The sequence below is a fragment of the Pinus tabuliformis genome, chromosome 4_1 (assembly GCF_031772625.1).
Source record: "Pinus tabuliformis cultivar Carrire ecotype Pingquan chromosome 4_1, CPIR1, whole genome shotgun sequence".
Classification (NCBI taxonomy): Eukaryota; Viridiplantae; Streptophyta; class Pinopsida; order Pinales; family Pinaceae; genus Pinus; species Pinus tabuliformis.
Genome location: NC_142303.1, coordinates 442,607,072 through 442,623,334, shown reverse-complemented (window position 1 = coordinate 442,623,334; position 16,263 = coordinate 442,607,072). Strand labels below are relative to the sequence as shown.

The following is a 16,263-nucleotide window of genomic DNA, read 5'->3' as shown; positions in this document are numbered from 1 at the left end:
AATTTTTCTTAATTCCTGGAACATACAATACATTTTTAAGGTGTCTACTTTCACCGCTAGGTAATTTTACAGGAATGTCACCATGCCCTTTGATCTTATGTCCAATATCATCCTAAATAGATTTTCGACCCACATGAAGTTTCTTCAAGAAATTCAAACCAATCCTTCTTCCCAGTCATATGTGAGGATGCGCCAGAGTCGACATACCATATGTCATCCTCATCTTCCTTTGAAGCTGAAAGAGCACAATCGACTATAAATAGTCGAAGTTCGTGGCTATGATCCTCCTCTTCCTTAACGAAGTAACCCTTATGTTTTCTCTGTTTGTTTCTTCCTTCGTCTGCCTGCCTCTTATAACAATCTCTAATCTCATGTCCAGGTTTCCCACAGTAAAAACATTTCTTGATGGGAAAATTATTAGCAGACATACCTTTAAATGGTCTCTTCTAAAATGTGTTGGCTCCTCTCTGCTGCTGCTGCTGTGGTTGCTGATGCTGCTTCCCTTTAAACTGTCTCCTTTTTGCCATCAGAGCAAGGTCATTGCTCTGAGATTTCAAATTTTGTGGTCTCTGTTCTTCTTGTATCAGAATCCCCGTCAGTTCTTCAAATGAAGGGGCTTTCTCCCTTGCTGACAGTCCTGTGATAAATGTCTGGTAATCATCAATCATTCCATTCAACGTGATCGTGACCAGATCTGAATCGGAAACTTTCTCTCCGATATCTCCCAATCTGTCCTTCAGGTCTTTGACTCTCGCAATGAATCCAACAACGGATTCATTCTCCTCCATCTTCAATGCAAACAGCTTGCCTTTGAGTGACAAGGCACTGTTTGAATTCTGTGTTTGGTATAGGTTTTTAGTGGTCGTCCAAATGTCAGCGGCCGATTTACAGTCTCTAATATGTGGGATAACATTGTCCTTGATGGACATCTTCAATATGACCTTTGCTTTTGTCTCCCTTTTATCCCAATCTTGTTCTTGTGTGGCTGATCCCGATCTCAGCTCATTTCCTGTCACGATCGACCACGCATTTGCACTTTCAAGTAAAGTCTGCATCTTGAATTTCCAGTTGTTGAAATTTGATCCATCGAGTTTGCCAGACTCGTGGAGATATGATTCTAAACTGTTATTCATATTGACTTATACCAGATCCGAACCTCTGTTTTGCTGAAAAAAATTTGTACCTTCAATGCGCCACCACCGGGCAAGTCCGATCTGCTGCCACCGAACAGATCCGGAACTCCAATGCGCCACCACCGGGCAAGTCCGATCTGCTGCCACCGAGTAGATCAGGAACTTCAATGCACCACCACCAGGCAAGTCCGATCTACTACCACCGAGTAGATCAGGAACTCCAATACCCCACCACCAGGCTACTCCGATCTGCTGCCACCGAACAGATCCGGAAATTCAAAGTGCCACCACTGGGCAACTCCGATCTGCAAAAATCGTAGATTTTTCAAAGAGAAAGAGGTTGGCGCTCCTTCAACAGCGAAATGCCCGTGCCAGAAACAAAATCGATGCGAGGCACGAAATTGGCGCGATTAATCCTTGATTTTCCACGCAACCTGTACTTTCTGGCACGCTGGCGCGCTTATCACCCTCAGAACCATGCTAAGTGGTGCGACTGTTCCTTAAAAACCCGTGTCAGCTCTTCTTTACACTCCAAAATGGCGCGACTGTTCGCGTCAAAACCATGCCAACACTTTCTTGCGCTCAGAGATGATCAGTCATCTGAGACCTGTCCTCAGGTGTTACTGCAGTCCACCTGATTCTACAAATGTGCCACTACAGTTCTGTAATCAATGATGCATCCTAAAAAAAAAATTAAGGCTATCCCTACTCTGTGCTCTGATACCAAGATAAAAATCAGATTTGAATTAAAAAGAAGGAGATACAGCTCACAGGTGAGTACTGCACCTGGAGACTACACTCATACAAAGAGAACTCTCTCCGTACACTCTCTACTATCCATGAATGAAAGATTACATCATTAAGTACATCACTAGAAATCAGGTAGTTGCAAACAAACTCCTAAACTCTAGGAACAAATCCTAAACTAAGGAGATACGTTACAACTTATGTAACCATTTCTCCATTAATACAAAATAATATTAATTATTTTCAACTGTCACTATAAGGGATTCAACCTCCTTGGTGACCTTAAGGGAATGGAATCAACATAACATACCAAGAAAACCCATCTACATCAATAACAACCCCCTCAGGAGACATGCCAGCCACTAAGACATCCTGTCCCTGAGTCCCATTGATGATTTAATCCTTTTAACCCCTGGTAGCTCTCATGATATATGAAAGAAAACATCGAGAAGCCAAATTCAGTCTCATAGGCCTATGTGCCAGCATCCCTAGACTCTTTTCAGTAGACTTGTGCCAACGTCCCAGAGATTTGAGCCACTTTTCTAGCCCAAAATCTCGGCCTTTGCCTAGAACTTGTTAGAACCTCCGGAATCCATCAAAGACATGATGACAATACTAATAAATCAAATTCAACCTCAGGATTAGGCTTGAGATTCCCCAACCAGGACCGCCATTCTGTCAAACACTTGGCATAAATGCGACCTACAGGTCTATGATATAAGACAGAGCATAAATAACTGAAAGAACTTATGGAACATAACTAGCAGGTTCACCACCTTCTCCATTGAACTGTTTTAACATTAATTAGGTATTTCATACATCCATTTAACAAATTACAAGTGAAAACATGAAATAACCATGACATGAACTAGTCATATAACCATGCTTATAACCAACATTAAACCATATAAATATCAGAGATATGATAGCCATTAAATCCAAATATAAAATAATGCAAAAGTAAGAGAAATTAGCTTTTATTAAACATAGGAAAATCCGACCAGGATCAAGTCTTCCACGTACCACCCAACCGTAGACATGGATGAACCAAATATTTCTTTCAGCTAGTCTTCCCTGTGCTTTATTCCAAACATGAACGTGGGATCTCATAGAACAACCAATTCAAAAACAACCAAGGGAATCTAGAGGTTAAACCACCTCCACCCTCATCAAACCATGATCACACCAAAATTGGTGTTGCTATCACAGCCAAGCCAAACTTGGAATGCCATCTGGAATCCAACACTATCCTTGAGGAATCTTCCATTTCCTTGTTTCTGAGCCTTTACCGCAATCCAATCCTGGATTACTATGCCCTAAATTGAGACCATTCTCTCAAGATTTACTGCAATCCAAAACAAGATCGTGGTAGATACTTCAGTCAACTATAGCGAGGTAGAACGATGCTTCCTCAAGGGACCTGAGGTAAGTACGTTAAATCTTTGAACACCTGGATTAAAATTCTATTGTGTGAAAAGCGGGTTGTGCAAATAGATTGATGTTTGGGGTTATGCGGAGTGGGAGGATCTATAGAAACAAAGGTAGCAAAAAACTAGAAACTAGCCCCTTGATTTCATCTCCACATGGAGGTGAAGAAGAACTCGCGAAGGTTTCACCAAGAAGTGCGATCAATATGATAAAGTAGAGAATTCCACGCATACCACTGCCACCCACACCACCACCAGTTTCACCATCTTCAGTCCTGACTTCACACATACCACCTCCGCCACCACCGCGAAGTAGTATGGCTAGCGCAATAAAGCTACTAGTGTTCAAGGGAGTAGGGAATGAGGATCTAGACCAATTTTGGTTTTTGGTAAAAGCGGTATGGGAAGCACAGGGTTTCATGGAAGACAATATAAAGAAGGCAACAGTGGTCAGCGCTTTGCAGGATTGCGAGCTAACCTGGTACATTAAGCATTCCAATGATAATCCAAATGCGAGGATAGTGATATCCAAGCTGCGCTAAACAAGGAATTTAGTAGACCAAAATCGGAGGCACAATCGATCATTGGATTCAAGGCAATCACAATGCTACTAGGAAAAACCCCATGGGAGCTGGATCAAAGATTGAAGTGCACAATTCATGAAGCGAACATGACACTAATAGATGGGCAATATCACGAATGATTTATAGCATCATTAACACCACATTTGCAGAATACGTTGTCGCAACAAAGGCTAACAACTTAGGCTAAACCTTTGGAGGTCGAGATGAGATTACACGAGCCTCCAATACAAGATCTAAACCTAGGAGTCCAACAGATTCACGCACAGTTGAAAAACTTGTGCCTTGAAATACAGAGTTTGAAACAGGACAGGATGACTCATCTAGAAGTGCGCGACGAGGTATGGTGCATAAAGTGCAAGGTCCAGGGGTATGACAAGGACCATTGCCCAGTGTTCAAAAATTACCTCGTGGGAGGATGACCAATGCCATTAAGACCGGAAGCACAAGTAGGGCCATGTGTGGCGCCTGCATTGTGGTGCGCGATTTGTTAGATAGGAGGGAAGCATGCTGCAGATAACTGCCATCTATTATAGAAGTATACACAGACTTCCCAACAGCTGTTCTGTAATTTTTGCAGATCGATGGGACATGACGAGCGCACCTATAGAAGTTATGAAATGATGATGGATCTGACTCCTACATACAGAGTTCAGGCCAAAAAACGACCCTTGATCAAAACACAGGAATGGTACGTACCAAATTTCAGGGGCGTGGATGAGGCCGAGGAGGAATGGGACCAGGAAGAGGTCGCGGCCAACTAATATATTACTGTTGCGGAGGTCTAGGACATTATGCCTATGACTGTACGAATCCAACGAGACCATCATGCTTATATTGTACACAGTTTGATCATGAGACAGAGTACTGTCCCACGTTGATAGCGAGGTTACACAATAAAGGAGCACTCCAACCTCCCCTGACTCAGAGCCTGCAAATGATGGGGTTTGAGCCGTGCGAGGAAGACCTGAATGTAATTATTGTGCTCTGGAGAGGTATTATGACAAGGGATGACAAAGGCAAGTAGCCTGAAGAAAGTACCTAGGTTTGTAAAGCACCAACGAAGGAACCTGAATTTGATTTGGAGTGCGCTAAAGAGACATTCATGGAAGCTAAGAGGAGCTTCGCGGATGCCTCCACTTTAGGAAGTAAAGACAGACTGGAACCAAAAATGGATCCATCAATGCTCACTACATTCTTAGAGACATGCATGAAGCTACTGTGCGATGGCAAGGCTATGAAGGGGCTGCAATAACTCATAACTAGATGTGTTGGGACCGCATCAGGAGAACTGCGTGTAGTCCGGAAGCTTGGGAAGCACATGACGTGAACAGGAAGGGAGATGGGATTGACCGTGCAGATCGGGGAATATGATATGGATGAAGTGATTCTAGATCTAGGGTCAGACATGAACGTCTTGCCAAAGCAGACATGGGAGCACATGGACAGGCCTGCACTGCAATGGTCTCCTATCCAACTGCGAATGGTGAACCAACAAAGATCCTGCTTATGGGGAGATTACAGGGAATCACAATAGATATCGAAGGAGCAAGCGCGGTAGCAGAATTCGAAGTAATAGAGATTGTTGATGATAGAAATCCCTATCCTGCGTTACTGGGAATAGACTAGGCCACTGACATGAATGGAGCGATAAATCTAAAGAAGCGCAAGATGATTTTTGAGAAAAATTCACTGTGTGTAGTGGTAGGTTTAGATCCCGTAGAAGGATCGCACTACGTAGAACTAGTGCGCTACAGTGATAGTGAGTATGATTTGGACTGCATCTACAAGATAATCGTACGGGAGCAAGACTGGGTAAATCTCACTGTAGATGGCTGAATATCTTGGGAGCGCAAAAGTTACTACACGTCAGATTCTGACGAAGAGATAGAACGATGGCAGAACTGGTTACACGAGGTAACCACACTCAACTGTAACATGATGATAAGGCCATTGCGTTGCGTAGCAATTGAAACAAGAGACCTGCCTACGTATGATGGGTTAAGCGAGGTAGAGGAGTTCCTGAACAAATTTGAAAAAGAAGTGTCGGAATAACAGCATTTCCACGCTCTGAAATGGGCACTACATGCTACGCCTGCAAGGTGGTGGGGTACGCACTAGTAGAGGTTTGAGGACTGGCATGAATGTCGAAGGATGATGCTTCTACAATTTAGGAAGCCTCAGATGCGGATAAAAGCCAAGTATGTCAGGAAAAATGGCCCGCACGCTAACCTTTCTAGATGGATACAGGCACATGGTGCGCAACCTACACAAAGGAACACTATCCGTGCATGGAAAACCCCTCCGTTTGGGACCAGGAGGTATGGTAAGACCAAGCGCAGAGAAGGTTATCTGCGTGGAAGCCTTTGACAAAGTGTGCGAATTACTGAATAGGGTCCACAATGCAAAATGGACTGACTGGGACATGCACATGCGAGCGGTTCTATGGGCATATAGGACCACATGCAAGAACCTGACCACGTAGGCATTACCAAGGTTGGAATATGAGACAAACGCTGTAAGCCATCTAGTACTTGAAAAACCTAATCCAGCACTGGTAGGGATGACGGGTCGCAGAACCTTAGAAGCAAAAATCCAACAGGAAAACCTTATACTCCAAGAACTTGAAGAAGAAAGGGCATGGTTAAGGAAGAAAAGCACTCTGGTGGACGCGGAAGTCAAGAAGCTGGAGGACGAGATAAACAAAGATTTTCTCGCTAAAAAAACTAGGATGGTAAGGAAGGGTGCGTACGATCATGCTGACAAGTTTGAGCACTATTGCCATGAATTGATCAGTCTGATGCCTTGGCTTGGACTGCATATTGCTAAGCATAGTGACCAGGGTAACATGTTGGAAATGGTGAAGTGCACGATGCCAACCGTAACAATAAAAGGTGGGGATTCTCTAGGAACCATGATGGAGGACAGGATGGAACTTTACATGGGTGGTGCGGCCACCTGACTAGTTGACAGAAATATAGTATTAATGCTCCAAGGAGTTGAAAGAAAGCGCGAGACTATAAACTACTCTGCTCGGAAGCTACGAGAGGTTGTAGCTATTCGTAGGAACAAAAAGTCACAAGCTCCACGGCTGTGGACGGGGGGCTATGCTGCCATGTGGGTTGGTCAAAATGTGACTGTTGAAGTTACTATTCACTATGGGATGCTTGACTTGAGGCCAAATGGAGCAGGCGGTAAGCATTTAAGACGCGAGTTATGGGCAAGATTTGGGAAAATCTACCACCAAGAAAGCATTAGTGAACCAGAATTGGGGGGAGCGGTCGAATTTGAATTCAAAAAGCGCTATAAAATACAAAGGGCTTCCGAGCAAACAACGTTTTGTCATTTATGAATTGAGCGATTGAGCAGAGCCTTGAGTGTTGTGACTGGAGCGTTGATTGAGCCCTTGAATTTGCGAGTGCTACATTTCTGGATGAGTACGATGGAAACTGCTCAGGATGTTATGTACATAACAGAAATGACTATCGAGGAGGGCATGCAGGCCCTAACCGTGGGGGATATTCCAGAAGGCACCGGGATTGTGGCAGAAATCTTGAAATCATGGTGCATGCCAAGACCCAGAAAGGACAAACAAGTAATGGTCCTTGTACGTCTGTCCACGTGGAACCCGCTGTACACCAAACTGTTAATGAAGCAGAAGGGGAAAGCCATCACCATAGATAAGGATGATGAAGAAGAAGATCTGGAGGATATTATCATCACGGAGAAAGAGGATGAAGGCTTGGAGGAGGACACTCAGCCTATGCACCACGCAAGAAAATTTCCCGCCTATGCCCCCCCACGAAAAGGGAAGGCGAAAGTTCCCAAGGACCTGGACAAGACTAAGAGCTCGCTCCAAATCCCGCTCCTCCCAGACAATATTATGTTTGAAAGCACACACTTGGGACACGTTCCAAGCTTGAAATTTGAATATTGGGACCTCACTGACCACGATAAGTTCCCCCACCTAGAGACTAGGAACCTCATGAATCTCAAGCAGAACATCGCGGCGAGGGTTGCAGAGCTAGAGCCGTGGAAGTGGCTGCGTGGAGTGGAGAAGGCTAGACTACTGAATTTTCTTTGGGTTCCGCACTTCCACCTCACACCAATAACCATTTTCGTCATCAGGAAGCTGCTCTACCTGGTGCATGATGGGTGTTTGCGGCAGGAGGAGCCCATCCCCATCACAACAGACCTAATTCACTGCATCTCCCGACTTCCATGCAAAGGAGAGGACCCCGCAGACATATTGGAAGGGAAGGGCAGTGAATTGGCCATCGCAGAGGCCATGAAGAAAAAGTAGAAGCTAGAAATGAAGAAAAGGGGCTACGCCATCTCCAACATCAAGGAGAATGCAGTGTGCGTGGTGACCCAATCCTAGCATGAAAGGTCATGCGCAAGTGCTATGCAGACGAAGTACCTGCGCTGGTCGTAGCATTGGCTGAGCAGTGCATAGAGGGGATCCAGTTTAACTGGTCCAAATTACTCTGTAAGGAGTTTTTGGAAAATTGCTGCAAAGCCTAGGAACAAGGTAAAATGTTCCACTATGCATGGTTGTTGCTATCCATAGTACTTGTGGCTAGGGAATTGTCGGAGGATAATCAATTCCCCTTAATTGATAGGGATTTACCAGAGGCCACGAAGTACGCTTCACTCTAGGCCACAAAGGATGCTAAAGGCATATGCGACAGCAAAATATTTTGGGTGTTCATGGAGATGAACCTCAGAATGGGGGATCAACCGTAAGCTGCGGTTGTCACCCACTGTTTACAACAACTTGCAGAGTTTTGTAGATTTTAAAGCAAACATGCATAACATCTATATCAGGGCGTGCAAGGACCCAACTAAATAGTGGACAAAGCTACCCTTCATAGCCACTAACGATGTTATTTTCAATTTACTAGAGGCATGGCTGCTGGAGTGGCATGCCCAAGACATCACAAAGATCGAGAAGTCGGCGACGCAAAAGAAGAAAGACGAGGCCAAGTTGCACATCGCATAGTTGGCCGAGAAGTGAAGGAAGGAAGCAGTGGTAGCAGAATTATAGGTGGCATAGGATGCGATATAGAAATCTATTGAGCAGGAAAAGGCTGCAGCAGCAGCAATAACACAGGAGGTAGCCGCGAAGGCGGGCGAGGACCACATGATACAAGGGCAGGAACCAGAGGGAGCAGAGACAGAAGAAGGAGGCACAAACCCCCAAACCACGCCGACCGAGCTAAAGCACCAGCACTGAACAGAGCGGGCGGGGTCATGTAAGAAGGTCAAGCCATCAAAGTTGTCCATTGAACCAATCACCCTAATCGAGGGTGATCTGCATGAAATTGGCGAAACTGTGCACGATGTCAGCTGTGAGGCTCTCCAAGATTTCATACAGGAGAAATAGATTGTGTTCGGGTCCCTCATAGCATAGTTGTAGGAATTACAAGCGCGACCCCCTCAGCTTCGTACCCTTTTGACCATCCTCGTAGTCAGATCCAAGGCAGTAGAGTAGATGTTGCGTGCTTGATGAAGAACACCATAGTGCTGCTGGAAGGGGCACTAGTGACATCAAATGAGGCTGACATGCCATCTATTAGTGTGCTAAAAGGTCTCAGTATTAATCTACCTACACTCCCACTGGAGACCTTATATGTGTTGTAGGATGGGATAACTGCAGAGCTGCGAGCTAGGGAGAGCCACACGCTGCAAGTCCTCAGTGAGCAGAAAATAAATATGGAACAACTAAGCTTGCAGCACAATGAATTGGTGTCGCAAAATCAATAGTTGGTATAGGTGATAGGTGACACTTGCCAAAGTGTCTCGGAGCTGGCCATCCCAACATACATACTAGTGGAGGCGTGGATCCACATATTAGCAGCAGGGGTTTGCGAGGCTAGGGAGGAAATGACAAAGGTTTAGCTGGAGCTGAATCTTTTGATTGCCGAGCTGCGGTTAAATGTGCATCCATCCACTCCCTCGGCAGTCAGAGAACAACACGCTAACACTATCACAGTGGGGTTGGAGGAAATTGGAGGTGCAGTGAGAGACTACACTAGTATGTTGGAAGAATCACTTAAGGTCCTCTCAAATCTGTAGGAGGACCCCAACATTTAGTGCTTAGAGACAAAGTCATGAGAACTCCAACAACAGTATGATAGTGTTTGAGGAACTGTGGAGATGGTGGTCCTCACTCGAAGACTTGCACAGATGCAGCAGGATGAAGCGCTAAAGGAGCAGGTGGACATGGCAGGAAATAAGGAAGCAGTTCTAAAGGTGAGCATTCACCCTTGGATCGATGAGGCCTTCACCATCATGGTAGAAATCAAAGGCAAGTTCGCACACATGCAGGGGATGTACACATTGATGCAGAGAAGCACTCCCGGCACAAAAGTCTTGGAACAATGTATGCAACAGATCCAGCAAGCAACAACTCAGTGCGCTGCTGACCTCCACGTAGTTTGAGAATAGTTGCAGGGACTCTGCGCAAAGATTGCCACGCCGACAGAGTGACTCGAGGGCGAGTCATGATGTTTGTATTGGGGGCCCGTTGGGCATGGAATCCCCCCAAGGCATGTTTTGGGACTCAAAGCCCAAGTTTTGACTGAATTTTGTTGTAAAGCTCTGCAAATTGCAGGCTCGGGGCGCGAAAGTATGATAGAGTCACAGTGTTATCCACCCTAGTTTTGTAGTGTAATGTCTTTTGGATAGACCTACCCATGGTCCGTAGACCATGGGATTGTATAAATAGAGCGAGGATCTAAGTGTAAAGAATAGGAAAAGAAAAGGGAAAATAAAGCATGAGAAGTCTAAGTGATTGAGTCGCAGTGTGAAGTGTGTCTTTGGGTCGTAGGGTAGGAGAAGGCTTTGCAACTTAGTGTGCAGAGGTCTAGTAGTTCACAGCCAAGTGCGCGGACCCCTGCAACTGAGTGTGCAGGGTGAGTTGAGTCTGTAATCGTGGAAAGAATCAATAAAGAGAAGTTTGGTTATAATTCTGTGTATCTGTTCGTGGGTCAATACATGATTGTTATAACTTGCAAATATATTGTTTATTTACTACGCACACCTGTATGAATGTTTTATGTTGTTAAGTATAACTCAAAGCACTCAAGTAGACAAATATAATTAACTAACATTGGAATATAGGCAAGGTCTTGGGTAATAGTGCAAAATGTGGCACAACCCCTGGATAGGGCTGCACGAAGGTAGTATATCAGGTCGCAAGGAATGGGAAGGTGCATGAAGCAACCTACGCACAGGGAGAAACCGAGGACCAATCAAACTCATCAGACATCTCCAGGGTGTGGAAACTTAGTTCTAGCACCCTCCCATACTACTTCGGGTGAGACCTCAGTCCCCACTCCATGGAATGTTTGCGAAAGGGCCAGTACTACTAGGATTTATTTGGCTAACTAACTCTAAACCTGGGTTCGGCCCCAACAAGCCAACAGTTACCCCCTACCATGCAGTCACTCACCTTCCAAGTTCTTCGAAATCCCCTATCCCAGGTGATCCATCTCGTGGAAAGGATTCCTCACATCAGAAGATCGAAAACCAAGGCATATACCTGCCTCAAAACTATCATACTGGTCATAGCATGCTCATGGAAATCAATGGACACTATTGGGCAACAATGTCCCATAATGGGCCTGCTCTTGAAGTACTTTACCAACATACTACTGAATGCTCCAATTCCTTTCACTGTTACTGCTAATGCTTGTAGTTGATTTCAACCACCCAACGAGGCATGTTCATGCATCCCTATTCCAAGCACATAATTTCCATTAGATTTAAAATAAATTGAAATAGATTCACATCATACGTCATTAGTAGCTCGTTAATAAGGTACACTTGCAATCTTGTTTACTTCCTACCACAACAAGTCGAACTAACTATTTGGTCAAAACATCATGTATAAACATATTACATCTAGTTAGCTCAAAACAAAACCATCATAGATCAAAATCATAAGTCATATGTAACCATCATAAACCAGAATCATAGATCACATCTAATCATCAGATAACATAGTTGTAAATCATATGCATAATAAAATGGAAATAAAATGTTGATTCTTATCCATTCATCAATCATTAGCTTCTACCTATGTCTTTATTCCATACGCACTTCAAATTGGTTGCCACACCAGACAAACACCCAGTTCCTTCTCCTCAACCGTGTGCACATACACAGCGTGAATTACACACACACAACTACACATGTCATACAACACCGTGCAATAAATGCATCTACACCAGTACCATATGTACCACATGTAAATAGTACCAACTGTACACTGCAACCACCTACACAACATGTGCACAAAATCACATGTACACGACTCCACTTGTACAACGTGTTTACAATGCCACATGTACACTCCACCACTATATAATGTGTACACAATACTACATGTACACAGTACCACACACACGACATGTACGGGACACCGTATGTACATATCACCACTTGCACACAGCGTCACTTGTACAACATGTACACAACACCACATGCACACAACACCATATGTACATAGCGCCACATGTACAACATGCATGTAACACCACCTCTACATAGCATTGCATATCTAACATGTACATAACATCATCTGTACACAACACTGCATATGAAATATCTGCACAACACTACAAGCACATACCATCACATATGAAACTTGTGCACAACAATAGTACCACACATCCAAAACCACACTATCTTTACCAAGAAACCTTGCTTCCAGTGTCTTATACATGCTTGTCCCAGCATGTCGCAGAACACGTTGTTTTCATTTTGCTATTGTATCCCTCGATGTAACTTGTCCATAACATAGACATAATATAATCACATAATATAAATTCATAACCATATGATACTAACCTTGTATATTTGTCATGAATACTCTTCTCAATTGATTCCTTGTAAGACTAGGAACCTCTTCATGCCATTTTCCTGTGTAAGCAATCATTCCTCCACAAGATCGATTTCTGATGACCCTGTCAAACAATGACATAGATACATGGACACATACGTACATATATATAGACATTAGTATAAAAAGATCATGGTCCTATCAGATAACGATATACGTACACACATATGTATACATATAAATGTTAGTGTTACTAATTATGATCAATGACGACCATGTCAAACATGAAATAGATACACACCTACATGTATATATATATATATATATAAACATCAGCATAATCATGACCATAACATAATTACCAGATATGCAGGTCAATTTTAAGAGAACTTCCTTTATTCGCACACAACATCCACGACATTAAGAACAATAGTTCCCAACATTGCCAAGGCATCCAACACCTCAGATCCATTCACTTACCTTTTATGGTTACCTTTCTCATGTCTGTGCTACCACTGTCCATTTGTCCATTTACCATAATGGACCGAATCAGTCCAACTGACTGTCATAGTCTTACCTTCTACTGCACTTACTCATGCACAGAGCTTCATTTGAGTCTTACATTACCTCTTGGGTACCACACAGCTCTCCCTGAGCTCCATTCAATTTCCTCTTTCTTGACCAATTCTCAAGTCTCAAAACATAAAAGGAAACCCAAGAAACAACAACAAGAAAACCATGACAAACCAACAAAAATACGATACTACGAACAAAGTGGCATATCTATGCATGAGACACACTCAAAATAAAAAATCAAGTGCAACTATCACAAAATACCAAAAGCACAAGACTACAAGCAAACACCATGACTCAATCCACATGGTTCCCAAGAAAAGCTCGACCTGAGCCTCCTTCAAGATTTCATGGAAATTTCTCTTTCCATGCAACTCCTTGCATCACACTGTGATAGAAACATAGCCATGAGTGCACAAATAAACATAGAAATACATCGGTTACCTTATCTTGTTGTTCCACACACATTTCTTGCAATTTAACACATCGATGCCATCTCTCAAGGGACTCCAATCCCCTTGATAGATCCACCTCTAGCTAATGAACCTATCAAGTACATTTTCATGAGTCTAGCACATATCCACCTAATGTTAAACAAATCAAGATTAAGAAGAATTCCTGTATGCAAAGTACTCATTCATTTGGAATTAGGCTTTCCAAACATAGCGAAAGGAATTCTTGTCCAATTTCTTCCTTTTAGCTTTCTACTTGGTTGCAATCGAGGCTTACTAGTATTGTCATATCACCCAACTATTAGTTATATAAGCACATCAATTGTTACCTTATCACACTAATAACAATCATGTTTGCTTGCAACTTTCTCACTCATGTCAGTCTCATGTTGTAAAGATCAAAACATTCATATCTAAGAATTTGAAATAAAACTTTACCAAGACTAACAATCATTTCATAATCCATAATCAACTCATAGTCCTTAGACACAATGCTACAACTATCACCTACTATACTCAAGTACATATCAATTGTCTCAAAATATATGTGTTAGTACAATCATCTTAAAAAATAATAATTTGAACACATACTCATATTACGCAATTCATCAAACATTCAACCAACTTGCAACGTACCATGTTAAATAAATTGACTACACGACATAATCAAACAGTGAAGTACAAAATATATGACATAAGAAAACTTGTACCTTACTATATCTCAGGGAAGGCTATCTTGTTTGCAAAATCAAGGTAGTTATCATGATATAACTTCTCAACACATCATCTTAAACATAAATTAGATCATGTTATCCATAACAATCATTAACTAACATGTTCACATCCTAAATCATAAACAATTATCATTTATGCATAGAAATCACATATGTACGATCGGTCTAGATTAGTATGACAAAAAATCATAAATATGTTGGCTCATACCTGAATATCGCAACCATAATCATCTGCATAGGCTAATCCAAGTTAACATAATACATATAACATCACGATCTTCAATGCAATGAACATAACCATCACGCATATGGCCAATCCAAATTACAACATCAAGATATCAATGACATAACCCTAATCATCAAGTTCATAGCATATAGCAACAATAAGCTATATATCTTTCTCATCAACAACATATAACCTAATCATCAGGTTATCTAATGTAAAACAACAATAGAAATGCATAACCCTACATGTTACTATCATTCTTGACTATCCGACACATGTGCATACAACTACACTAATCAACAAAAATATATCATGAATGCAATCATAAAATAAAAAGACATGTACATAAACCTAATTCATATAATAATCCTTAACTTACATAACTGTATGCCAACATACAATACCTGTATGATGATTTTCTCTTACTCCAAAGTCTAATGGTGCAACCTCATTATAATGATCTGCATCTCATGTTCTATCTCAGCCAACACATTAGCATCATGCCATACCAATATCAACCTGATGACATAAATTTCATACCATGACTTCACAATTCATGTTTGACGTACTATTCATGCATAAATATAACCAAGACCATACATGCATGACAACTGCATATAGGCATATAACACATGAGTACCAAACCATATTCACATCATTCTAGCTAGAGTATAGTCATCAATGCATGACCATATCAACTACACAAACCATGACCTCATGCATGAAAACAATCATTACTCCATTGTACACATTTCCACATGCAACCATCAACATGCATAAGCAATTCCTAATCAACTACACATACGCATGAACGTATGTAGTCGAGCATAAGTGATCAATTCTTGTAACCAACCTAGAAGAGTGATACATGTAATAAAACAACCAAGAATGAAACCTAATATACAAGGATGTAATCAAGCTACATATAATCATGTAACCAGTCATATGCTCCCAATGATACGTTCCAAAAAATAAACATCAAGTTCCTGTTGACAACCTTACTACAACCATGATCAATCATGATGCAATGAAGCAAGCACATGGAATGCAATTGTAAGAGACACACATGAAAATGAAATGCATGAATGACCAAGAACCTTCACCCAAGGAGAGCACAACCACACACTGATACCAATCTGTGGTATCAGATATGACATAAAGAGAGCACAACCTGCTCCAATACCAATCTGTAACACCCCATCCTCCCAGTTCTACCCAAGTCAATGACCAACGGAGGTAAGCATGTGACAACAAAGGTCACTATAAGGGATTCAACCTCCTTCGTGACCTTAAGGAAATGGAATCGATGGAACATACCAACAAACCCATCCACATCGGCAACAACCCCCTCAGGAAACATGTCAGACACTAAGACATGTTGTCCCTACGTCCCGCTAATGATTTAAGCTTTTTAACCCTTGGTCATTCTCATGCTATAGGCAAGAGAACATCAAGAAGCCAAAGTTACTCTCACATACCTATGTGCCAGTGTCCTTAGACTTTTTTCAGCAGACCTATTTTAGCATCCTCGAGATTTGAGCC

The 16,263-nt window shown here is 42.4% G+C and overlaps 1 protein-coding gene across 1 annotated transcript; it reads right to left on the bottom strand.

Annotated features, from left to right (window-relative positions):
• Positions 1-446: 446 nt before the first annotated feature.
• On the bottom strand, positions 447-1,133 carry LOC149176229 (uncharacterized). Its single transcript, XM_089421387.1, has one exon. It carries the CDS (start codon positions 1,131-1,133, stop codon positions 447-449), a length of 687 nt encoding a protein of 228 aa, XP_089277513.1.
• Positions 1,134-16,263: the final 15,130 nt, after the last annotated feature.